General features: G+C 39.5%; 1 protein-coding gene across 16 annotated transcripts in view; it reads right to left on the reverse strand.

Annotated features, from left to right (window-relative positions):
* NBEA (neurobeachin) overlaps nucleotides 1-26,664 on the reverse strand; it is a 450,384-nt gene that overhangs the window by 309,751 nt on the left and 113,969 nt on the right. For 12 of the 16 annotated variants that reach the window (XR_006415936.1, XR_006415934.1, XR_006415933.1 and 9 more), the window contains 3 exons: nucleotides 26,419-26,526; nucleotides 22,106-22,274; nucleotides 17,004-17,099 (listed from right to left, as the gene is read on the reverse strand). Coding sequence is in view for 12 of the 16 variants with exons in the window: in XM_044442659.1 (XP_044298594.1) it covers nucleotides 17,004-17,099; nucleotides 22,106-22,274; nucleotides 26,419-26,526 (373 nt within the window). In the remaining 4 variants the exon portion in view is untranslated. The remainder of the gene's footprint in view (nucleotides 1-17,003; nucleotides 17,100-22,105; nucleotides 22,275-26,418; nucleotides 26,527-26,664) is intronic. The other 4 variants (XM_044442661.1, XM_044442657.1, XM_044442656.1 and 1 more) reach the window with 1 other exon arrangement.

The following is a 26,664-nucleotide window of genomic DNA, read 5'->3' on the forward strand; positions in this document are numbered from 1 at the left end:
ACCACAGTCATACATTTAGTAAAGACCCTTGCTGTTGCAGACAGACTGAATGGTAGTTCTTTGAATTCATATGTGTCAGGACCAATCTGAAAGCACAGAAAGTGAGCAGAGTCCAGATGGATGCTTATATGGAAATATGCATTCTTCAGATCTATGGATGAAAACCAGTGCCGTATTTACAGTAAGGTTTGTAGAGAGACCATACCCCCGCCCCCCCAAGTAATGAAATGGTTCAGTCCATGCAGGTCTAAAAGTGGACATTGACTGCCATCTTTTTTGGGGGGGGGGGGGAATGGTAAAGTACCCTGGATAGAAACTGTGCTCTACTTTGGACTGGTTAACCAAGCAGATTGCCCCTTTAGCTAATAAGGCATCAACTTCCTCTGATAGGGCTGGAGAGGGAGGAGTTATCCAGACCGTCCCAAAAGTTGGCAAGGTCTCAAAATTGATTTTGTATCCGTATTGTACTATGGATAGTATCCATTAATCTGATGTGATGGTTTCCCAAAGTGGAAGATGGTAATTTAACAAACACTGAATGGAAATGGTAGAGTATAGGAGGGACTGGTTCAAGGTACCCATCAACACTGACTTTTTTTTTTGGCATCTAGCCTTCTTCTAGGCTGTTGAAAACGGGTAGTGTCATGATGGTGTTGTCAGATTGGTGGAGGATTGCATGTATTGCTGGTGGCCAGGCAAGAAACTTGGTTGCCTGGATTGGTATGGGTGGTACAGTGATGGTTGAGCCCATAGCCACTAAAGTGATCTGGGTTGGTGGAAGGTGAAATCCATTTGTTGGCTTGCTGGAGCATCTCCAAGCCCTAGTCCATTCTTGAATGAAAACGGCCTTCTCCATCAAAGGGCATGTTCTCAGTTTTGGACCATGTCTCCTGAGGTAGGTTGGCTTCCTGAAGCCATCCATACCTGTGAACAGTTACTACACTGACGAGGGCCCTCAAATTGCAATCAACATAATGGAGAGCCGATGTGATTTGTTGTTTTATTGGTTAGGGAGCCTCAGTGATGAAGACTCTGGTCAGCTTCTCTTGTTGCTCTGGGAGGAATGCAGCTGGAGCCTCAACCTTTTGCCAATGAAAGATGTGGTACCACCCCATCATAGCTTCATAATTTGAAATGTGGAGGCCCATCCCAAGGCAGACTATATGTGGCAAGCAATTACGTCTAGGTGGTGATCTTCATGGTTGGTTGGTGCAAAGTGTTCACTTCGCTGTCATCCTTGTGTCAATTCCACGATTATAGAGTTCGGACACAGATGGTGAAGTAGAAATGGTATATCCCTCTCTTGGACATCCTTTCCAGTCATCTTGATGATGGGTGCAGCTCGTTAGGAAATTCCAGGATTCCTTGATGGTGTTGAGTTGGAACGAATGGTATTGTTACCAGAACAGAGTCTTCTGTATGGATCACATTGTAGACCATATCTTTGTCTGATCTGGTGACTTGCTGGGCTTGCATGCCTAGAGAAATAGCCATACAGAGACACTGTTCTGAGAAGCAGCCTAGGCTTTCCCCTGGGGATCCACAGCCCTGAGAGGAGACCAGATTGTCAGGAGAGGTGAAGCAGCGTTCCTCAGACTCAGGATGGGAATCTGAGTCTGAGGCATTATTCATGATATTTGAAGAGGATGAGCTGATTGATGGAGAAGGTGCTCTTCATTCGATATGGAGTGGTGGTTGATGGGCATGAGATTGGTATTGCTCAGAGGCGGATGGACCTTGGAACAAATAACTGAGCAGAGGCCACTGTTATCAAGCCCAAAAGTGGGTTTGAGGTTGGGGATAATCACGTCAGTCTGATGGTTGTTCCCACAGGTATCCTGGGAAGTAATGTATATGGGGGTGTTTCCCAGTACAGATTCCTCCAACAGACATGTGAGTCTGGTTTGAAACTGTGGACCGATTGATGGTTTGAAATTGATGACAAGTTGGAAGGCACCAGACCATACAGATGTGGTGTTAGAAGATGGGAACTGTGGACCAATTGATAGTTTTAGGTTGGCAATGGGTTGGAAGGCACCATTTGGTACAGATGTGGTATTGGAGGAATGGTAGGTTCTGGCTTTCGGCAGTGTTTGAGTCAATCACGTCAGAGTATGTAGTCCAGCCAGTGAAAAGGAGGTAGGAGCTGGCTTGGTTTGGATAACATTGGGTTCTGAATGAGTCAGAGTGACTGGTATCAAAGGAGCCGGAGAGGACTTAGAATCTAGATGGTTTCGGAGCTGGCACTGCAGTGGCAGCTGGAACCACTGGCAGGACAGGCAAGCTGTGACGCTTGGCTGCAACCAGTGAGTGGTGTCTGTGTTTCTTCACACTCTTGTCCTTGCCTGTTTTTTAGCCATTTTAGGCTTCTTCCTCTTCCCTTTGTATTTCTTTGAAAGAGGAAGATGGCTATTTAGGAACCAAGGGAGTCAGTTTTGTTGCACCTGGTGTTGCAGGCTGAAGGTGCCTTGAGTCAGGCTCTTTGGAAATGGATGGGCAGTTGTTTGCATCACCAGCTACATCTGCAAAGCTACAAGGGAAGTATCCCAGAGATCTATTTTAGGCATCCTGCCCTGCTTTTATGGGCCTGCTTGATGAAAAGTGAGGGCACTTGTCAACCTGTCACTCCACCCAGGGAAAGCAGACATAAAGTGTGCCTGTCAGTCAATGGCATTTCCTCACTGCACCTGACACACTTTCTAAACACCACTTTATGTGCAATCAAGTGAGAAGAGGAAATAGAAGGAAAAGAAGACAATATCTGAGGTAAAGAGGAGATGATAGAAGGGGCTTTTTTTCAATCTTTTGGGAAGGGCTATGAGGTAAGAAAGAAGGCAGTAGGGTTAGAATAATTCAAATAGTGAAAGAGGAGGCAAAAACAAATGACTAAGGCTATGAATAAAAGTATAAAGGCTAGAAAATGGCAGTTGAAAGCGAACTGACAAATGGAAGGAGCCCAGCCTAGTTATACTAAGAGAAAAGAGGGCAGGGCTCCCACCAAAAATTGTAGGCTTGGCTAGGAGAATCTTCCCAAACTGAGGCACTGTACAGGTGCAGCACCCATATGTGTGATGCACAGAGACCACAAATAACTACTATGATACATATGTTTTCTAGAAAAAGTTGCAATCATTAAGCTTTTGACATGACAGCAAAGTTCATACATGCAACCCAATCTTCATTATCAATTTTTAAACTTCTCAGTATTTCTGGCATTTTGTGGCAGTGTTCCAGCATGTTTGTATCAAAAGATGAGCACATCACAGTATCCACAGTGTCAATATCACTAATGCAAATGCTGCTGCTCTAGCATAAGTAACCTCTAGCATAACACCAGTGGTATTGTCTTTGGTGATGGGATTTACAAGAAAACCTTCCACACAAGTTAATCCAATTAGTGCACTCTGGTTTTTAGTGTGGCACTGCAGTTTTTAGAAACCACAAGTGGAAACAACATTCTGCTGTATGTTTCTTGGAACCATGATGGCTTGTGTCCTCTTGATAGCAGGGCCAGTACTAGAGAGCCACTTGCCCATTGCTGTTCTTGCCAAGCAGCTAGCCAGAGAGTAAGCTGACAGCTGTCATTTTGTGACAGAAGTACCTCCTCTCCTAAAGTTATTCTTTAGGGAAGGAGCAGGCAACCACTGGTTGGCACTGGGATTGAGTATCTCCCCTCAGCTGTTTCTGCCATTGCTCCTCTCATACATGCCTTAAGGAATACCTTCATGTGCAAACAGGAGAATCACCTTTCACGTGTAGGCCAGATGAAAGCTGTGCCACTCAGTTGATTTCCCTGCTGCACCCTTCCATGCAACAAGAAAGACACGTATGTGAGTAGGCCTGTATGGGAATTGCATGGCTCAGCTGCATGCCCTCTACTGCCCCCTTATATGCAAGGTGGTGGAACATGCGATAGGTGACATGGGTGGCAATGTCCAGTTGCAGGCTGCATACCTCAGTGGCTTTTTTCTCCACTACCCATCTCACATATGAGCAAGGGTGAGAATCAGCTTAACAGAGGTACCTAATCCAGCTTCTGCTCAGTTGACGGCCCATTCATTCCACTTCATCGCTCCCCTTTGTGAGCGAGGGTTCCCCATTCCAGCACCAACCTGAACACCTTTCTGGCAATTAGCAACAACATGGACAAGCTGTGGGAATCCATTAAGTTGCACAAACCCCCAACCAGGTGCTGCCAATTCTTGTCTGTTTCACTTGCACAAGACTGGCTTTCCTATGGATTGGGCAAGGGGGAGGCAGAGAGGGAATCTGCTAAGCAGTGCAATGCCCTGCTGGGCACCACTACTCAGTGAATTCTTCCCCCTTCCATTTGCATGCAAGAGAGGGCTTCCCTCTGGCACTTGAAGGAGGGCAGAGGGAGATCAGCTGAGCAGCACATCTTTTTGCAACACTGCCTGCATGTTACCCTACTTTTGCCTGAGTGTGAGACAGGCACATGCTCCAGCAGTACCCTGTGAAGGAGGTAAGGATGCCTGGTCAGTGCAGTGAAGTAGTGCTGAAGTGGCACTGCAGCTGCACAGAGTCCCCACCTCCTTGCCGCCCCAACAGTCCGTTAGCCCACTCACAAGGAGTTCAATGCACTGGACTTACCACAAGAACCCGCCAAGAACTTGGAGAAAACAAAACTTTATTAAACTAAATGCATACAATAGGGGAAGAAGGTTTCAGAGGGTACACACTCAAGGGCATTAACACACACACTCATGCACAAAGGAATGGGGAAGGAAAAGAGAAAGTGAATAGTGCCATACAGATTACAGAGTAAGAGTTTAAACACCAAATCCCAAGCCTTTTGACCACCCCAGATCTAAAAATCACAAAACTGCTTGTTCTATGGCTAATAACAGAGCGCTTAGCAAAGCTTTCTCATGAGTAACTAGTAGAGACTGCAGATGGGCAGCACATCCAGCAACAAGCAGTCTTCCTTGGAATGAGGGAGCAATTTGCTGGCTTGGGAGCCCTTTTTTTATCCCCCTGCCCCCACAAGCAATTAGAACCATTTTCCATGGGGTGATATCTCCCGAACCCCAGGTAGAATTTATCAACTGAGAGAATGACTAATTCATGACCTTGGGAGATGTTTTCCTACTTTCCTTTTGCCTAGCTTCAGCCTTGAAGTTGACAGCTGTCCTCTGCAAACCTAATTCTGAATTTAACTCTTTCTTCCCCCCTTGGGATGCAGCACCTTCTTCGTTACACTCAGCTCCCTCATTTTCTTTACTATCTTTCAGAGCATGTGCCATTTATGCAACAGAGACTGCTTGAAACCCATAGTGAGCCAAATTTGTCTTGCAACTGCAGCTGTCAAAGAAAGGAGCCCCATTCTGCTCCAAGTGCCTCCCATGATACCACTTGGAAGACTGAGAAGGAAGAAGATGGTGGAGGGGTGGTGGTGGAATTAACACAGTGAGTCTGATCATAGAAACATAGAAACAGACTGAGTCAGAAGGGGTCTCCCGGGTCATCTAGTCTGACCCCGGCTTCAGCCAGCTCCGCTCACGACATGCCCACCATGTGCACGTCCAGCCTATCTTTGAACACCCTCACTGATGGGGCCTCAACGACCTCCCGTGGAAGCCCATTCCATACCCTCAGGGTCCTAACTTCCTGACTTCCTGACATCTAAATGGAACCTTGGTTCAAGGTAAAACACTGAAAAACATGACAACCATGCAGAGTTGCTTGTTGTGACATGTGAACCTAGTCAGCAGCTAGTACTGGTATCTGATAACGAATACCTTAGTATCTCAAAGCCTAGTCAACCTGTGTCAACAATTTAAGAAATTCTAAACACAATGCTGCTCACACTTCTTAAGTATTTTTAAAATAAAAGGCAAATGCAATAAAAATATTATTTTTAAAAAGATCTAGAGATGGCATTATATCCTACAGTTCCACAAGAATTTAAAAATAAGTCTAAAGTGGCTTACTTTGTAATTTTAAATATGTTTTAAGAGAAGATTCAACTAGCTATGAATAATCCAAACAACTAGAACAGATTCTTTAATTATAAACTGGTTTTGTTCAAAATACTTATGCTCTTTAAAATGTGTCTTAAGGTCAGGAAGTTAAATCTCATTTATCTAAAACTGCACTATTATTACAGGTTGATTACTGATTAAAATGTAGCCATACAATAACAGGTAGAAACTATGGCACTCAAGTTCTGTGATCATATTTCACATTTATACCTGCAGCCAAACGCCTTCCCTCCTACCATTACTTCAGGCTTAAGTTATACATTCAAACCTTCAATAGTCTATGCAGCAATAACATGCTGCAGTCATTTGATAATACCCAGTATACAGATTTTAATTAGTTGCATTAATGGGTGTGAAGTAGCTGCATGTAGAAGGAGAATGCCCAGAATTCTGGTTACTGCTTTGTGTGAATGCAGCCATAACCACAGCCATCATTTCAACAATAAGGCAACTCTATGATTCTCATATTGCAGATAGGAGGCTGAGGACAAGAGAGCATCAGCTTGCCATGGCCAACGTTTAGTGGGTGAAATTTGCACTAGGAGCTTCACCACTTAATCTTTTAGCAATTACGTTGCTAAGGACAATTATTTATATGAGCCATTTTTCAAAATATCAGAAGTTCCCAGTCACAACTCCTTCCCCAATTTTGGAGAAAATTGGGCATCACCCTCATTTTATTGGGATGTGTTTTGATACTTCGTGAAATCAAATGTATTTTATTAGATCTTTTTAGTAAATTGATTCTCAGGCAGTCAATCAAGCTTTTTAAGCCAGCAAATCTTCTCTATTACAAACGCATCCCAACAGAAAGTTTTCTGTATGGTTTCCAACCAAACGTCTCAGAAGAGCAACTGAGAGATGCAGTGTAACTGCATTAGATCCTCAGGTTATGTGTTTTTAAAAGGAGTACAGAAGACCTGTGTCAAGGGAAGCAGGGACCAACTACACCCTGAAATATGTCTTTTTGACACTTGTTCTCCCCCACAAAAAATTTGTTCCACTTTAGCATTCAACATACCCAGGACATGCTAGTGCTTCCTACCTGGGAATTCACCCCAGTCTGCTGGTGTAATGATGATCTGCAATCTGCTTGAATGTCAATATGCAATACCTGGCAGACTGAACAATCGCATAGCAGAAGAGCTGTTCACACAATATGAAAGCATCCCTCTCTTCTTCCCCATACTGCCAGGGCAAGTCTTTTTTTCTTTCAGAAAGAACCCTTTTCTCAATCCAGAATCCCAGAACCCAACAATTTCCCGTGCGTCATAAAAACATATTTGTGTTAGAAGTGACAAACCTTGTGTTAGGTTTCTATACCTCCTTAGCCAGAAGAAAAACTAAGGATAAGCAGTAGCAAAAATAACATCTGCTTTATGATGTAATGTGTAAGCCTGCTGCCAAAGTTTTCAACACTTTTCATCAGGCCTGAGGGCTAGGAAGGAACAATGCTAAACCTACTGATTTTAACCTTGTCTAGAGATAGTTTTTTTATTGGAACTGCAAACTTCACTTATTACACAAGGCAACAGGCAAAGTCTAGTGCGGCACTTATGTCCTCACTTATTCTTTTATGCCTCACCAATTTCATTGTGCAAGCAGATTGATTCCATTGCACAACATTGGTTATCTTCTGGGACAACTAGAAACAAGCAGAAATTCTCATTTCTAGGAGGAGACAAATCAGCAGAGTTCACATAAGGGACTTCCTCTAAATAGGAGATGGTGTAAATTGGGGACCTGCAACAGCGCAAGGTAGGACCCAGTGGCCTTCTAGGCCTCTTCCAACTCTAAGATTATCTTCTGCTTAAGTGGTGGGTTCTGCATAAGAGAGGGACCCACAAGCTGCAGAAGGGAATTGGTGGATTGGAAGAAAATCAGAGGGGGCCTAAGCATCCCACTGGACTCTGCCCAATGGGATTAATGAAATCAGTCACATGGTGTTTGATATTACTTCATCTGCTACACCTCTTTCTTGGCATGCCCCCCCTTTTTTTACTGTATTTCTGAACTAAAGTGATCTGTTTTTACCTAGCTTACTACCTGAATAACCTCAGAACAGTAGACATGACTGCAATAACTTCAAAGATTTATCTAACACAAAAAATATTGTATAACCTGGAAGTTATTTTCACTTGAAACAATGATGAAACATTTGGTCACTTTTTTGTAGTTGTGCTGGGGTGCTATCAATATTCCAGTAGGGTCAAGCAGGATCAAGACTCACAATTTGCTTCAAGCAGGGTAGTGTTCCTCAGGTGCCTGAGCCACCTCCCACTTTCCCATCCCAACATTCAGAAACTATTTTGATCACAAGAAGGTGGTCACGGTTGTTCTCTAGACCTTGATAAAAGTACATTTTACTGTTGGGAAACTGACATTCTACATTATTGCTGCAGAAGAAAAAGTCCTAAAATAGCTTTTCTAAGACCACTAGTTAAGAACTTTGTCCTTGTGGAAATTATGCGCAAAGCATGTTTCCCAGTGGGGAGTCCAATTCTGATTCAGTCAAGTTTTTTTGCTTACTCCCTAGCAGCAGAATATTCATTAATCTCTATTCTGTATCTTGAAATATTAGGGATATTATTACAATGTTAGCTGTGGAGCAATTTCAGCCTTTTGTAATTGGGTCCTTTAAAAACATTGATAATGAAAGCTTACTCACCTCTGAAACTTGTAAATAATTTTTATGCCTCATGAGAGAAGAGAGATTTTTAATTAGGGGGATGTCTCAAAAGAGGGGAATCCAACCTCAATTGTCACACAAGAAAAACAAGTTCAAACTTAAATTAACTTTAAATTCGATAAACATATTTACAGTGACAACATTAGAAAGACAATGGTAAGTGGGAAACATTTAAACAGAGTTTTTGATAGTGTGTTAGCACAAGCTTTATTAGACAAACAGACCCTGACTCGCATGTCTGCTGTTAAGGTCATACCATCAGGGGAGGACCATCGTTATCTGGCAGCCCAGTCTAGACATGTTTACTGGAAGCATGAACCAGTGACTCCAGTGGAGCTAACTTCCTGCCAAATAAACTTAGAATTATAGCAATAGGTAGGCAGCATATATTGAGTTAGGTTGCATGAAATTAAATAGGCCAGACATGGAAGTCTCATTCTAGAAGGAGTATAACTTTCTAATCCATAAAAACATACTGTGACCTTTTAGTCTCAGAATGTGCAAGGGTGCCATGGAGTAAGGGTGCTATGACTGCTTCACATTTAATCACTCAAAATTAATAATTTATGACTATGTGGCTACCAATGTCTGAGGATCCACATGCGATACAATAATACAAATATTAAATGTGGCTCCACTTAATTTAAGTTGGTGTATATATAAATTGTTATAATACAGTTGAAGTTGGTTTTAAGAAAAATCCTAAAACCTCAAATGCATTGTAAAGGCAAAGGTTTCCCCATGACATTAAAGTCCAGTCATGTCTGACTCTTGGGGGTGCTGCTCATCTCTGTTTCCTAGCCAAGGGAGCCAGCATTTGTCTGCAGAGTTTCTGTGGTCATGTGGCCAGCATGACTAAACAGCAAAGTGCATGGAATGCTGTTACCTTCCCAGAGAAGTGGTATCTTTTTATCTACTTGCATTTGTATGCTTTCAAACTGCAAGGTTGGCAGGAGCTGGGAGAGTACGGGAACTCACCCTGTCTGCGGATTCTGTCAACCTTTCAATCAACCAGCCCAGCAGTTCAGCGGTTTAACCCACTGAGTTGTTGTTATAGTTCTATACCACCCAGCCTGAGCAATCTGGATCATTTGCAAAGGCTCACAAAATATAATAAAAATTATTGTAATATGCCATCGAGTTGTCTTCAACTTATGGTGACCCTATGAATAATGCTCTCCAAATGTTCTGGCCTTGACAGCCCTGCTCAGATCTTGTAAACTTAAGGGTGTGTCTTCCTTTATGGAATCTATTGATCTCACATTCAGTCTTCTTTTCCTTCTTCTGCCTTCAACTTAACACTATTGTCTTCTCTAGTGAACAGTAAAAGTACAGTATAAAATGCAAAATAAAAAAACATACTAAAAACACAAAATTTAAAAGCCACATTTTAAAAATCTATAATACCTTACATAAATTAAATCATAAGACCTGCTAAGCAGTCAACATAATGTCCCAATGTAATCTAAAATTAATTAAATGCCCCGTCATAGAGGATGGCCTTGATGTTGTGCCAAAAAGATACTAAATTTGGTGCCAGGCAGGGTGACAACAAATGAAAATTCCCCTCTTGTTGCCTCCAACTGAGCCTCCTTCAGAGTTGAATCAATTTCTGCAGTAGTGGTAGTGAGGTGTTGTTTTATTTATTTTTTAATGTTAAAATCATTTTGACAACATTTTCAAAGATTGCCGAGCTTTATTTTACTTTTGGACTACTTTATACACCTGTTAGTAATGTTAAAAAAAGGAATTACAAACACATCAGTTGCAATTGTTTTTATTATTATTACTAAAAAGCAAACAAACCCCTACACACCTTTTCAACTTCCATAATGATTTCAAGGACTCTGGCAAATGTGTACAACTGACCCATAGAAGTATACTGCACCTGTACAAAGTAACCTATTTTACAAAGTTGCAATTAAGTCCAGAAATACTACAATTCTTATAAAGTACCAATAGCATGCCACCCACTGAAATTTTTAATTTTCTTTCTTTTTAATTAAGAGAGGATATATTGTGGTTAATTGTGTTACAGTGAAATGTTTTTATATTATTTATAACATTATATTGTTATTTATATTGGAATTGTTATTCTTGTAAGCTGGCCTGAGGGTGCTGCAAAGGAAGGCATATAAATGTTTTAAATTAAATAAATAAATAAAGAACATGATTCCTGACAATCAACACCATTTGAAAAAGACAGAAGAGGAAAAAATGGCAGGGATCAATGATAAGCAATAAGAATAATCTAGGGAAAACCAGGTGATAGACAACTGTAATAGCCACAGTAAAATGGTGATGATAGTGGTTCCTGAAATGATTGGGTAAAGTGGGTTTCAAGTAAGTGGTAGAGGAAAAGATATTACACTAAAAAACTGAGAGCCTTGAGAAAAATTTTTGGTAGGAAGGTGGTATAGAACTGTAGTTGCGTGCATAAGAAAATTCATGGCAGATGGTACAAAAACAGCAGGAAGCTCAAAGCAGATGGGTTTATGTTGAGTGGAAAAATTGTAGGGAGAATCAAGAGAGGAGCTAGAGATGAAGAGTTCTGTATAAAGGCTTGAAATTTAAAGTACCTGACAGAGAGCTGGGTTAACTAAGGAATTGTCCAAATGACAACAAATGGAAATTTTAAAAAGTAGGGACCTTTTGAATTGACAGGGAAGAGATGGTGAAGTGACTTCTAGATATTGGCTGAGTTTTACAAATAAAGAGAAAGAGGAAAAGGATACTCTTGAATATTCTGTGGCAGGATTTAGTAATTGCCTAGATATGGAATGGGAAAGCCTCAGATACAGGCTATCTTATCCAGAGAGCCTATCTCTAGCAAGTCATTGTCATTCCTATTCTCTCAGATGCAAAATCACAAGCTACCACCCTCACCTTAATCTCACCTGGATTCATCTCAGAAAACTGGTTCTGTTCACTAACTACTGTAAATTAGTTTCACAACACAGAATTACAGTTTCATAGAGAATGTGAATGTTTAAACTGGATATTTTCAACATACTTAGGCCTAACTCCAAATTTTGGACATAGCAGCTTCACATTGCTATGAACAAACCAGAAATGGCTTGATCTTTAAGACAATCCATCAGACAGGAAACTTTTTTTCCCCAGTGCAACTAGCAAATCATACTATAACATTCTGTAAATTTTTAAATAATTTTTATTGTTATATTGTTGTTATTTATGTATTTATGTATTTTGTTTCTGTTGTGAGCCGCCCCGAGGCTTCGTTGCAATGGGGGCGGCATAAAAATGTTTTAAATAAATAAATAAATAAATAAATATGTTCTGCAACAAACTATTCTGTAAAATTCTATGAGAGATGTTGTGACAAGCAGTATTCCTATTCAATTCTGGCAGAGGTTAGCAATGTTTTAATGTCAAGAGGATCAAATCCTCAGTATTATTTCCAGGTGCTCACAGGGGCTGATAAAGTAATCTTTGCTCTCAAAATAGACAAGAAACAGGTATGGCACTGGTACAAAAGGAATAGCCACCCAAGAACATCTGCAGTTACACGGGATGCATCCAACAGTGTCATTCTGTTAGTGCAAATAACTTGGGATCGCAGAAACCAAGCTTTGAGCTATGTGCCACAGGAGACTACAACTCAACTTCTGCTTGCACAACTTGTAATAAACATCTAATTTTATCTACTACTATGTGCGGTTCCTTTAAATAGTCGTAATTATTGTATCCTTTTAGGGAAATGGAAACTTCCCCTCCTTTAAGGAGTATAATAACCTGCAGAAGTAATTTCAGGGGTCAGATCATTCAAGAGAAATGCAGATTCATCATCCGGTCCAAAAATCCATACATTACCCAGTGCATCACCGAATTTCTATTACTTATTTGTGGCAGTCACCTAGGTTTAGTTAATTCATAACCCAAACTACCCTGTTCAAAAAACAAAAAACAAACTCTTAATCATAACTATAGTGTTTGGCTAATCTTGTAATTAGATCAGCTTCCCCTAACCATGTACCTTCCAGATCTGGGAAAAAGAAAAGTGAAAAAATGTCAAAATGCAGTAGGTCCCAACCAGGGTTGCTGACCAAGAGAGGCTACAAATGGTTTAAGAGCCAGTGTAGCATAACAGTTAGAGTGTTGTACTGGGACAAGATCCAGGTTCTAGTCCCACTTGACCATGAAGTTCACTGAGTGCCTTTGAGCAGGTTGCTGACTTGCAGGCTACTTTAGATCACAGGATTATTATGAGGATAAATGGAAAGAAAAATTGTATAGCCCATCTTTGGTTCCTTGCAGAAAAAGACAGGGTTTCATCTTTTGCACTCACTTTGAAGGAGCATGTTCATACCTTGGGGGTGCACCTTGAGAAACCTTTGTTGCCTGAGGTTCAGTTGCCTTCTACCAAGCAGTGGCCCAGATATGCCCCTATTTGGAGGGAATACTCTGGGTCAGCACACTCTGATGTACACTACAGGAGATCACCTATATACCACTCATTTCACAAGCAAATACCTTTTCATGGATTTGAAGCTGGCATTTAACTTATTTACAATCTCTATTAGTAAATGTCCATTGTTGGTACCTACTGCACTTTGACAGCAGAAAATGGCCAGGATATTGACTAAGCAGTTTTTCAGATCAGATTCCTATAAATATGCAGGTATACACTAGCAACTTTTGTGCGCCTTTTTTGCCGAAAGTTCAAGATATAAATCCCACTCCAAAATGTGGAAATTGCTGTCATTGGGGGAGAAAGGTAATCCACAAACTGGTTCAACTCAGTACAAATTGAGTCAACACTTGGATGGGAGAGTAAATGGAACAAAATCCATAGTGGTGAACTGGAAAACTCTAGAGTCTTTTTGTACCCAAACAGAATTCTCATGCATTCCTACTGCAGTCCTGACATCTGTAGGGTACCAGGTAGAAGAAGATTGCATAGATATTAACTCAAACTTGTTGCTCTTTTTAAAATCTACAAAAGCTTAGAAGGTAAAATAGAGGAACCTGGTATTAGTGTAGGAGAATAAGGCCTATAATGGAATTAGATTATTAAAGTGTGATAGAAATCTCTTGTTTGTTTAGGATAATCTTTGATTAAGCAACAGCCACAATAATTCAGGATAAAAAGCTTCAATTCCCTAACCAGTAAGACAGAGGTACAAATTCCAAAGGGGAAATATAATTTTGCAATGGTTTCATATGTAAGGAATTTCTACATAGGAGAATATCTGAATGTTGGTAGTTGTCCGTATGATTCAAACTAGTTTCCAAGACTGCTGCTTTTTGATATGTTAGTGCCGACTATTAATTCCAACAGTTTCAACAAGCTTGTTCTAACAAAATGTTTCTTTGTTTCTTTGCATACCCTAACAGGCAGTTGTAAAATCCTCTCATTCCAACATAGTGTTTGTCTCTATTCTTGACCATCCCAGCATTGGCAGATGTTTCCTCTCTACCTTCATAAGAATCCATTTTAATCACTGCGACTGAGTGCTATCACTGAGACTTATACTTTTGGCTATGTTACTGTCTTGGACTTGATCCTGTATGGTTTTACTGCAGGAGTCCTCAAACTTTTTAAACAGGGGACCAGTTCACTGTCCCTCAGACAGTTGGGGCCTGGACTATAGTTTGAAAAAAATATGATTGAATTCCTATGCACACTGCACATACCTTATCTGTAGTGCAAAAACAGGAAAAACAATACAGTATTTAAAATGAAGAACAATTTTAATCAACATAAACTTATTAGTATTTCAATGGGAAGTATGGGCCTGCTTTTGGCTAATGAGATGGTGGCAGCCCAGAAACGTGTCCCAGAAATGTGTCCACAGCAACACAATGATACGATTGTGTTTACGATTGTGTAAAACTGATACGATTAGGACCATTTCTGCAGAGAACAATCATAAGCTCATCATGAGCACAGAGTTCATTTACATATGTGGTAGTGTGATCCACAGGGGATTGCTTTTTGGAAAGCAATGGACAGTGGTGATGAAGCAATCAGTCGCCTCCACACCACCTGTTTTAACCACCATCTCCAACAGCAACCAAATGACACTAATAAATCTACACTCACATCAGTGCACACCCATAGAAATACATGACCTGTGGCATCCTACATCAAAATTTGCATTACAATTTATTTTTCATAAGCAAAAATGAGGAGGAGAGATGGAGGGGAGCAACTTCTGAATCTGCTAAAATTATTATTATGTATTAAAAGTATAATAAATAAAACAGCTTTTTAATCTGCTAAATTATTATTATTTATTAAAAATATAATAAATAAAACAGCTTTTTAAAAAGAAAAATCACTGAATATCCACTAGGACCTGCAACCCGAGTCCATCTCTACAAATTATGTCTCTTCATATAGTTTGTAAAGATGGACTCAGATTGCAGGACTTAGTGAATATTCAGTGAGTTTCTCTCTTTTTTTTAAACCAGCGGGTTTTTTTTTTTAATTAAAAAATGTTTGCTCCACTCACTCAGGCTGCAGCAGAAGCCCAAGATGATGCCGTGCCACCCATCAAAAGGGCAAGCACGCCCATGAGCGTGCGCTTGCCTCAGTTGAGGCTTTCCCGGCTCCTCACCACCACCCCGCTTCTGAGCCAGAGGAAGGTCCCCTCGCAGGTGCTCGCCCAGCTCTAGGACGGGGAGTGGGAGGCCAGAGTGGCGAGTGCGGGGCAGCTCTCCTGGCCGGGAAAAGGCTGCAAGGAGGAAGGTAATGGCTGTTTTCCATGGGTCAAGGCGAGGGACGGGGCTGCAGCTGGCCGAGCGGGGTGCGCCTCCCGTCTCTCCCCGCCATGGCGTGGAGAAGCATGGCGGCTGCTTGACAGAGGCGGCAGCTTGCCCAGAGAAGGCTGTGGCAGAGGTGTGGGAGCCGCAAGCCCACTCCCGCTCCGCCTTGGCCCATCTGCCCCTGGGCTTGGTGAGGCAACCGTGGCTTGGCCTGCAGCCCAAGGATGTGGCTCATATTTTTGTGGTTAAAAAAAAAAAAAACCTGGATTAACCTTATTTCATTGAATGTTATGGGGAAATTTGATTTGGTTCATGACCAATGTGGTTCACAACCAGAATCTTGGAATGAATTAAGTCCGTGAACTAAGGTATCACTGTATTTAGAAAATAAAATAAATCTGATACAGAAATATTCATTAATAAAAGTATTATATAGTTACTTATATAGTTATATAGTCCAGAACCTACAGACTTTTTAGAGAGCACGCTGTCTTTATGACAACCAATGTTTTCCTTGAAACATATCTTCTTTGGCTCTAGGATGGGACTGGGCCATTGTTTAACTGAAACAGCTCTTAAACTGATTGATCAGTAATCATGGTAAACAAGGTAATCAGCATCACACCTGTGTCTTGGACAACTCCCATCCTGAACACTTTTAATCAGCAGAATAGAGAGCCTCCTGTCTTACCAAGATCTATCTAATCTCACTTCCTCATGTTTTGCCCTATAAAAATTTAGATTCCCATCTCTTGTACAGATTGTTGTGCACTCCTTATCCAATTGGTGCAGGAAGCTATTACTGGAATCAGACATTAGGTCAAGTTTCTACCAACTGTCTTATTATTTGTTCCCATCTTCATCATGATGGAGAGAAGTAAAGATAAACATTTTCAGGAGCTCTCTGTTGTACTCATTGGTCATCTTTTTCATATAAAATATCATAGCTTTATTTTTTAAAGTCCAGTTACCTGAAGGATTTAACTTAAGCCTCTTAAGGTGAGGGTGGAATTTTTTAAGTAAACTACTAAAACAACTTATCACTATACATATGCATATAGGAGAAGAGAAAGTAGAGGGAATGTGTGGTTAGGTATCTGCAACACCCTGTGTTGTCTGATCAGCTGATAGAAGATAAAGTTTCACACTACTATGCTGTATTGAAGGGTAAAAAAGAAGAATACTGTAAAATAAGGGCAGGGGAAACTGACTACACCCCTGGTAACATCAGATTTTTAGCTCTCGCTCCAGCATAATGTCCATATGGTGCCAGATATTTTCTTTATCCTTTGGTATTAATTTTCAAAGGTATAAAATACATTTCTATTTCAGGACAAAAGGATTTGTTGAAAACATTCTGCATGGTCTTGTACATTTCGTTGTGCTGCACTATACCTTTATTATCTACTGTACTTCCTTCAATGAACATATTAAACACAACTAGGCAGAGATTTTTCAGTTTACTGTTGCCAGATATGTGTAATTTGTGCATAACCCAAAACAGATTCTTATTTATCAAGAAGTTTACATCACATGAAATAAGTACACCCAAACAGTTTAGGAGGTTGTGTTAATATTACCTTTGTAAAATGAGTGGGTAAAGCTCTGCTCAGGGATTAACTTGGCAAGGAATCCATGGTTCAAACTTGGGTGTGGGATAGATGGTATGACCACAACTGTGGAGAAAATCATGGAGTCAATTGTGAGCCAGCTACTTAATGCCTGTGGCTTGGTCCACTGTGGATCCATGAAAGAAGTCCTATCTCACTGAAACATGCAAACATGACACCAACAACATATTTCTCAGGGAGAAATCAAGAGATAGGAAAACAACATACCTGCAAATAATGCATCATAGAAACAACATTTATAGGGAAAGACAGATATGCATACACAAGACAAGCATGGCTGGAATAGTTAAGATGAAATCAGTAGTTTTCAACTCCACCATTATGAAATAATAAATGAATGGGGAACAAACTAAATATAAACACATAACTGATTTCTCTAAACAAATGACAGCCCTAAAGCTTAAATATTTTTCAAGTACTTCAATGTAAGAATATATGTAATGCAGCTATATATATATGTAAACTAAGTTATAATAATAAATTACATGATCATGATTTGAATAAAGGAAATAACATGAAGTTTAGTCACATAAACAATGTCAGTCAGTAATTTTATCTAAAGTAAAAAAGGCTTCATAGAATAATATAAGCAGTATGAGAGATTAGTACAGTTCAAAGAAGTATGCTTGCAAATAACTAGGTGCAAGTTCCTCTCTCTTGCACGCGTGTGCACGTGCTCACGCTCTCTCTCTCTCTCTCTCTCTCTCTCTCTCTCTCTCTCTCTCTTTCTTGACCACTGATTTCTAAAGAATCTTCACTTGGAAGGAGAAAAAAACATATGGATACCCAAGGCACATTCATAAACCAATCCAGTAGAACTTTAAAAACATGATTTTCAGACTAAGATGGAAGCAATGGAATAAGTCTTTTAAAAAACACACACCTGACAGCTTCTTCAACTAACAGCAGTCCAAGAGGCTGAATTATTCATTTTAATTGGGAAAACTGAGAACCATAGTCTGCATTTCTGCACCAGAGAAACTTTGATGGACTGATATGTTTCTATGTGATTTGCATATGATAATTAAAACATCAAATAAGGAATTTCAGATATGCAAAGAACTGAAAAGGTATAAATACCAACTACTACATAGTGGATTTCCATAGCATTGTCCACTCAGTCATAGAAAAGCAAGAGTGTGAATCCAAATGGATTCCAACATACATTGCAATAAATAGCTTTTCAGAAGTATTCACAGACCACAGAGAAGCTAAGTAAGCATCTGCATTTGTCCTACTATTGGAAATTAAAATATATATATTCAGACGTATCAAAGTTTTCATCACATTGGTTCCTCTAATGATCAAATTAATATTTTTCAAGACTTGAAGTCTGAAGAGGTTTCTCCTTTAAAGTTATACAAAACTGAAATAATGAATGCATGACATTAGTGGGAAGCTTATCTATAGTTATACAAGCTTAACTGAAACAAAAGGATATATTATTCTATTAGAATGTTCTTAAGCCTCCATATGCTGAGTCAATCCTAAAACGTTTTGGCTTAATCTCTGGCCATAAGAGATAGAATATCATAGAAGAAGACCAGAGAGCAACATCATTTATTTGCAAGTTTTAAAAAAACTGGCTGGTATAAAATTAAAGACTTTGTGATGTAAATTTAGGAACCACCTCCATCAAATATTAGTCATCCTTCCAACATCCATGCATATATAAATGCAAAATCTAGTCATGCAAACTGCAAATGTGATCCATAATGCATCTTAAGTCTCATCCACTTCCCTCTAGTTTTAGGAAAAGAAAATCAAGAAAGTATTCACATACGTCCCTAAGATGAGGCACTGCAAGGTAGTACACATCAAAAGAAGGAAAGTTTTATGACCGTGCAAGATGACTCAGGGTAGTTTAAACCAGTTCTCCTACACTGGGCATGGAGAATCATTTTTAGTCAAGGGGCCACATTGCTATTCAGGAAACTTCTCAAATGTTTGTCAAAACTGATGTCACCAGAACACAACATGGGTATGATCATCTCCTTCCCCCTCACACACACATACACCTTGTATGAACACACCTCTTCCAGCTCTCCTCTGTTGATTCAGGCAGGTCAGTGAGGAAGGAAAGATATTTTCCTGCTCAGCATTGGGGAAAAAAAAGACTTTTCCAGTGCTGACCAGGGAATGCAGCTAAACAAAGGCAAGAACTTTGCCCAGCCTATAAAAATTGTGTCAGGATATGAGGAAGAACATCCTGCAGTGGAGAAACCCAACATTTTCCTACCGCCTTTCTGTTTGGTTTAATTCTTAATGCTGGAAAAGTTGTACAATTTGGGATTATGAAATATTTTTTTAAATGATTAATAAAATGTCTAGTCATTTTTTCTGTTCCAGTAACTGAGTTCTTCATATATTACTACCTGGTCTTCTCTAAAATAATTAGTGGCATTTCCAGAAACTATGTAATAGGAAGACTACTGATGCAAAATGTTTGGAAATTTTGAAGCCAGCCATGGAGTCAGGGGATGCTTTTTTCTAACCATGATTTTTCTATTCCTCTATATTTCCATACTGTATATGTTGCTGATAGAATTTAGGAATTACCCTAGCAGTGGTCAGTTTCTCAACATGTGACTAGAATCACTGTTCACAAATTGGTTTTTTTCTAAATGCCCCATGCTTCTGATTGGATGTTGTGGCAGTCAGTTAACGAACTTCTAAAACCCACATGCAGCATGTATATTGTAGATTAAAGTGCCACTGCCTCATGTGATGGAAGAGCATGGGCTTTGCATGTATGGAACTCTCCACTATGGTTCCCAATTGTAATGAAGTTTCCAATTAGTATTTACTATTAAGAAATACTGGCACAGCTATAAAACTTTAAGCACTTCCATCAGAATGAAAGTTTTCCTTCAAGAAATTCAGTGGTTTATTTCCACAGCATAAGCAGGAGACTGTCACCTTACAAATGCAGACAACCTTACAAAGTAAGTAAGAAAGAACTGGCAGAGCAATCCTATGCTTTTTGCAGACCTGCTTCAACATCCAGTGCTCTGCTGGCACACCTGAGGTATTCTTTGCTTTTTTTGTCCTCATTCCTGTTTCTTTTTCTCATAAAAAGGAAACTAAATTGTATTATGTATAGTTCAGTTTGTTCATAAAATTATGATGCTTCATATATTGATAGTTATACATATTTGAGAGCCAATGTGGTGGAGTGGTTAAGAGTGATGGCATGGATCTCCAGAGATCTGGCTTCTAGCCCCAGTCAGCCATGAATGAATGACTTTGGGCCAGTCACTGCCTCTTAACCTAACCTACCTCCCAGGGTTGTTGTTGTGAAAATAAAATGAAGTGGAGTTTGTAAGTCACCTCAGGTTCCTTGAAAGAGGATGAAAGGCAGGATATAAAAATAAGGATGATGAAGATAGCAACAATCTGTATTATGAAAATAATTGCAAATTATCTGAGATTAAATGTTTTTATTATAATTTTATGAGCAAACCAAATTATATAACATATATATGAAGCAAAAAGGGATACAATCCTATACTCACTTGGGATAAATGGGAACTCAATGGAACTTACATCTGACAAGACACATGTACTGGAGTGCTGTAAAATTTAGGTTAGAGCTGTATTTTTTTTTTACCATTTCCCTGAAAATGTCCATCCTCCCACGTCAAACCCAGTTTTTTTCCTCCATGGCTTCAAAATTTCCATATATTTTACGTCTCTACCTATAACAAACAACTAAATCAGCTTTCATAAATGCCAAGTCAACAGACTTTGTAAATTGTACTGAAACCAAACTTATTTTCTGCATATTTTCTTGCACATAGTTTTAGACATGAAATCCCAAACTACTATTACAATACTACCAGAGCCATTCCATTTGCCATCAATATAATCCCAGATTACTTTTCAGACCATGACCCCCCCTTTTTTGCCAGGGATGCAAGAGAAACCTTCTTTATGTCCCTGAATAGCAACTAGTATTCAAGAAATAGGACAAGATAATTTAAAAATGCTTACAAATCTGCAGGAGTCCCCTGATATCCAAAGCATGCTACACTATTCTCTCTTGGATGGACAGGAATGGGACAAATAAATGTTAGATTATTTAAAGAGTATATATGGTATGAATGCTATTTATATATCCTACAACTGATTAGTACTGAAGGTACTCCTTACTGCAGTACTTCCTAATAACACTTCTGCACTGGGAATATTACTTGTGGTTCAAATTTCCTATTCAACCAAAAATGCTGGCTACTCAGTCAGTAGAATGTCTATATCTATGTATGCTAATTTGCTATATCTGATGTTATTTTATCCCAGGCAAGGCCCAGGTGACAATAGGTGATGTTTTCCTCACTCAAGTTATGACTTGAATATGTATCCTGTTAGTCTATTCTTGAAAATAAATGGGTACTCTGTTGCTTCCCCATTACGCCTTGCATTAACTGTCAGTGCACAGAATATACTTTATACCAGGATATATTATTTGCTCATCTATCCCAGTATTAAATACTCTGACAGGGAACAGTTCCCTCATGTCTTAAGTTGAAGGATTTCTCATGATCTCCTGGATGATCGTTGCCCGTTTTTCTTTTTTTTTGACTGGAGATGCCAGGAGTTGAACCTGGATCTTCTTCATGTAAACAATACGGTCCCTCTACTGCAATATTATTAAACCATTAGCCTGGCACAAAATGGTGGCAGAACTGAGGAAAATTACATCATTTGTGAGATGGATTTAAACTGCATGATAAGCTAAATTAAAGAAATAATAATTGAACTCAAAGTAAAATGAAAAAAAAAGTGAATTACATTGGTTATAGTAGAAGGAAGTGCCATATCGCAGCTAACATCTTTTAATAACATCTTTCCTATAGTTCAAGAAGAAAGACCGACCTATGCTAGCAATGAAAATGGACAAGGAAAACAGGAATATTTTCAAAGCAATTTAATTAAAACAAAGCAATCAGAAATTCAGTAAGAGAAACAGATAGTTTAATCTATGATTTTCTTTTTATAATAAAATATTAATAGTCTAAAATTATGCAACATAAACTGAAAAACAGAGGTACCTGTACTTGTTGGTGAATTTATTTCTTGCCTGATATTTCTACCTGCCTGGCTTCCAGACCTTGCAGTTTCTCGTTGTGGTTCAAGTATATCCCGATACTTGGAAACCATTAATACAGAAATGAAGTAAACCACAGCCAAAGCTAAAAACTGTGCCTGCTTGCTATCATCCTATGGAAAAGACAATAAAATACAATTAAAACATACAAAATATCATTAACATTTCTGTCATACTTAACACTTCTAAAACAAAAGCTATACTGCCTAAAACCTAAAATTGTCTGAAGGTCTTTAACACATTCTCTGGCTGAGAGTTACCTGTATATATATCCTTCACAATATGACTCTATATATTAGGGTTCTATTTTATCTTCTAAGTACAGTGCAAGAAAGATTGGACATTAGTTCTTCACAACACATATGAGATCCCTGTGGATCTAGCCTCAGAACATTCCATAAAAACAATCCCGATTTTTTTTAAAAAAAATTTGAATGTATTTCTCTAATTATATCATGCTAATCTCATCCTATCAAAATTTATGTGATATGTAGGTGTCACAAACCTGATCACCTGAACAATTATATTAGGGATTATTTGAAATCACCTGGCATCTGTCTATACCTGAGGTCTGGATTAAATTATGCATCATACCAATTCTGGTCAACAGACCATAGGTTTCACTTACAGGGTTTACCAACTCATTTGTGTCTGTCAAATAAATTCTTTTTCTTTTCTGAGTCACACAATTTTCTTTCATTTCCAGATTGATGGGCACCAAATTACTTAGAGATGCTTCTAGAAAGGTTGATAATGCCTCAAAAATCTACTCTAAATTTTGAAAATAAAAACTGCTTTCAAATGTATCAGGGCAGAGCTACTCAATATTATTGCCTCAAGCAACTCTACCATTATACTGATTCTTTCCATAGCAAAAAACATTATATATGTAAAGAAAGCTTGTTTGCCAGGGTGGATAAAAAATAATGATTCAAAAAACAAATTTAAAAAAAAATCTTTGAAATTTAAATCATATATTCTATTTTTTTAAAAAAAACCATCAATAACATATTAAAATGCATCTCCCTTTAAATAATTTAGTTATAGTAAAAACCCATCATAAACATGCTAAATCTATTTGTAGGGAGCTCTCCTTTGATTCCTAGATACGGCTTGAGGGGCCGCAGGAGAATGAGGTCAGAGATAGTGCTCCAAACTTGAAAGTGGATGTCAGAAATAAAATCCATTCCCCTGCACCCTCAGAAGCAGCACAGAGAAGCACCAGCTGCCCAGCAAAACCAGAGAAGTAACCTTGAAGTGGGGCAAAAGGGGGCAGGCAGTGGGGGTCACAAAGGGGAGGAGACCAGATAGGCTAGGATACAAATTATACTGAGGCTTCTTCAGCTTCCTTCCTTCCACCATTCATCCTGCACTGTACAAGATGGTCAGAAGCCTCTGAGTTTGGGGACTTCCAGTCACTGAGAGAACAAATGACAGGACTGTGTTTATACAGTCTCATAAAACCAAATTAATAGCATTCTACTAAAAACTGTCTTACACTCTCTTTTAGGATACCTGTAAGGATGTGACATGTATAAATTATTAAATCTTCAGTTACACCTAATCATCAGTTTCCTAAATCCAGGGTAACCTTGTATGGTAAGGGATGGTGCAAAAGTCAGAATGCATTATTTAAAATAATTATTTAATTATTTATCTCCATTAAAGTGTTGGGATATATAATGGGGTGCCACATGTTTAATGTAGCGGGTATACAGGATCCTATGAGAAAAGGTATCACATATTTTGGGGCTTTGTAGACAAACACCACCGCTTTAGGAAACTGCACAATTTAGAGTTTTGTAGGTAAGAAGCAGCTTGCAGAATTTTATGAAAAACAAATTCGAAGCTAGTGCATTTGGAATAGAACTGGAATAATGTGATTAGTAAAGCAGGCTTCAGATACCATCTGGCCACACTTCCAGGGTAAGAGACAGTCTAGTTCCCCTTTACTCAGTACTTGGCAGACATCACCTGGAATTCAGTGTTCAGTTCTGGGTACCCAGATTTTGAAAACATACAAAAATCTAGAAGAGTTCAGATAAGGGCAATAAATATGGAAAATTAGCCCTACAATGAGAGACTAGGAGAGCTAGGCATGTTTAGCCTAAAGAAGAGAAGACTTCACAGGGATATGATAGCTCTTTGCAACTACCTCAGAGGCTGTCACAAAGAGGAAGGAAAAGACTTCTTACTCATACTTGAGTGTAGGACACAAGACAATTAACTTAAATACCAGGCTAGACACCAGGATCAACAGTGGAACCAGAGTGGTGGGCTCTCCCACACTAGAGGCATTCCAAAGTGGGATGGTGTGACTTGTCATCCTGTACCAGCAGGAGTCTGGACCCAATGGCTTTCTTGCCCCCACCTCCAACCTTATTATTCTATGAATATATGAATCTATGCACCAACTAAATGTTCTGATCACTTTTCAGAATCTATCTCACATGACAGGGATATAATCCATCTGTGACCAAGGCATGTCTTGTTGATCCAAGAAGGGGAATACCTGCGAGTAGAACACCAACTGTACCTATGCAGAGCACAGCCACCTCCACCACCTGAGTATCCACATCCACCACCAGCCACATTGTGAATGTCGAAGCCTCTCAGGATCAACCCCCTGGAATTCTCTAATAACATGTTTGAGACCCACTCAGATTTGTTCAGGAAACTGTTTGGTAGCAGGATGGGAAGTGCAGCAATAATACATCTTATTTATCTTGCTTGCTTAATGCCAGGAATAGTTTCTATTAACCCACCCTCATCATGAGAATTTTCCTGTTGAGTTAGATGGACCACAGCAATTCCCCTCTCCTCAAACATTCTAACCTGGGATGATGCTTCACTCTGCGTCCAGATGGGCAGAGCTAGGTTAGATGAACCAGGTTTTTGTCATGTATGCCAAATTAGCTCCCTCAGCCACAATTAAACCACAGAAGCACCTATACACATCCCTCACCAAATGTTGGTGACGTGTGCATTTTACACAATGGCAGTTTGGCCTATATGAGTATTTAGACTTACGAAATTGTGACCTATTCAATCTCATCCTATTTTGTGCAATCAAAACCTTTTTATACATTTCTTCTAACGATGGTTCACCATGAACTGGATGTTTCTGAGCTCTTCCCTTCTTACCAGGATTCAGTTTAAAAGCTGCTCTGCTACCTTTTTACTATTAAGGGCCAGCAGGCTGGTTCCATTCAGGATCACATAGAGTCTGTCATTTCTGAACAGGCCCAACTTCTCCTAAAATGTTCTCCAGTGCCTAATGAAATCTAAATCCATCCTCCTACACCACCATCTCATCAGCTTCACCTATAAGCTTCACCTATCAAACTGGCTCAGTGTAGGAACTTGGAGGTCCTCCTTCACAGCAACCTAAATTTACCTGCCAGGCATCACAATCAATTTCCCCACGCGATTAAGTGTTGGCATGCACCACAATTGCCTCCACAAATTCATCTTGAAAGCTGCCTGCAATCCCCCGCCTCAACATCTCAACCGTACTACCTTGAAAAGCTTCCTCTGTGTCATGGTGGCCACCAAGTAGATCTGCCCTGATACTTGCGGCAGCACAAACAGTGTACATACACTATGATTTGTGTATGGATGGATGGGTTTGAATGTAGAGGTGTGTTAGAGTGGGTGAAAGGAGGGGGGGAGGGGGAGGAGCGAGCCACTGTCACTGTAATAAAGGAATAAGTTTTCCCAAACTTTTCAGTAGTTTTGCACCCTGAATCTTAACTACAATTCTGATCCAAAGGGTCACAAGGCAGAACTTTCAGCTCAGTCTTATTTTTCCCATTTGAAGTCATTTCTATAACATAGTTTAACTGATCAAGTGGGTAACCTCTACTTAATAACTTATTATTTTCAGATGAAATGGCAAGGCAATGACTGTCAACCTTTAAAAATTCAAACCTTTAAAAATTCAAATTACAAATATTTATTTGTAAGCTGCCCCGAGGCTTCGGCGAATGGGGCGGCCTAGAAATTTTCTAAATAAATAAATATTCCTGAAATAATCTATGTTCTTGACCTCGCTATATTTGATCAAGTCACCAAGCATGTTAATTGAGGGAGGGGGGATTAATTCATCTTTATTAGGGGACTGGATTGCTAGGAGATTGCTAGTATAAAAATAATTTGGTATAAATTTACATGTAAATCTGGTGTTTAATGGACATATATACACACGCAATACAAACATTTAGATTATTTTAAAAGCTGCCACACTATAGTACTCACCACATCACGGAATACAACTGCTCTCAGACGATTTATGTCAACATCTTGAAGAAGTCTATCAGGATCTTTAATAGGAGATAGATTACCAGGCACGTTTTCCAGTGGAGTCTGAAGACACAGCAGTTACACAGTTTCAGAAAGCTCCAGATGCAAAATAGTTCCTCAAGACATTTAAGAACCAAGTATTTTGTATGTCTGCTGTTCTAATGTGATATGTATGTATGTATGTATGTATGTGGTGGCTTC

Source organism: Varanus komodoensis, unplaced genomic scaffold (genome assembly GCF_004798865.1).
Source record: "Varanus komodoensis strain SLA01 unplaced genomic scaffold, ASM479886v1 scaffold4, whole genome shotgun sequence".
Taxonomy (NCBI): domain Eukaryota; kingdom Metazoa; phylum Chordata; class Lepidosauria; order Squamata; family Varanidae; genus Varanus; species Varanus komodoensis.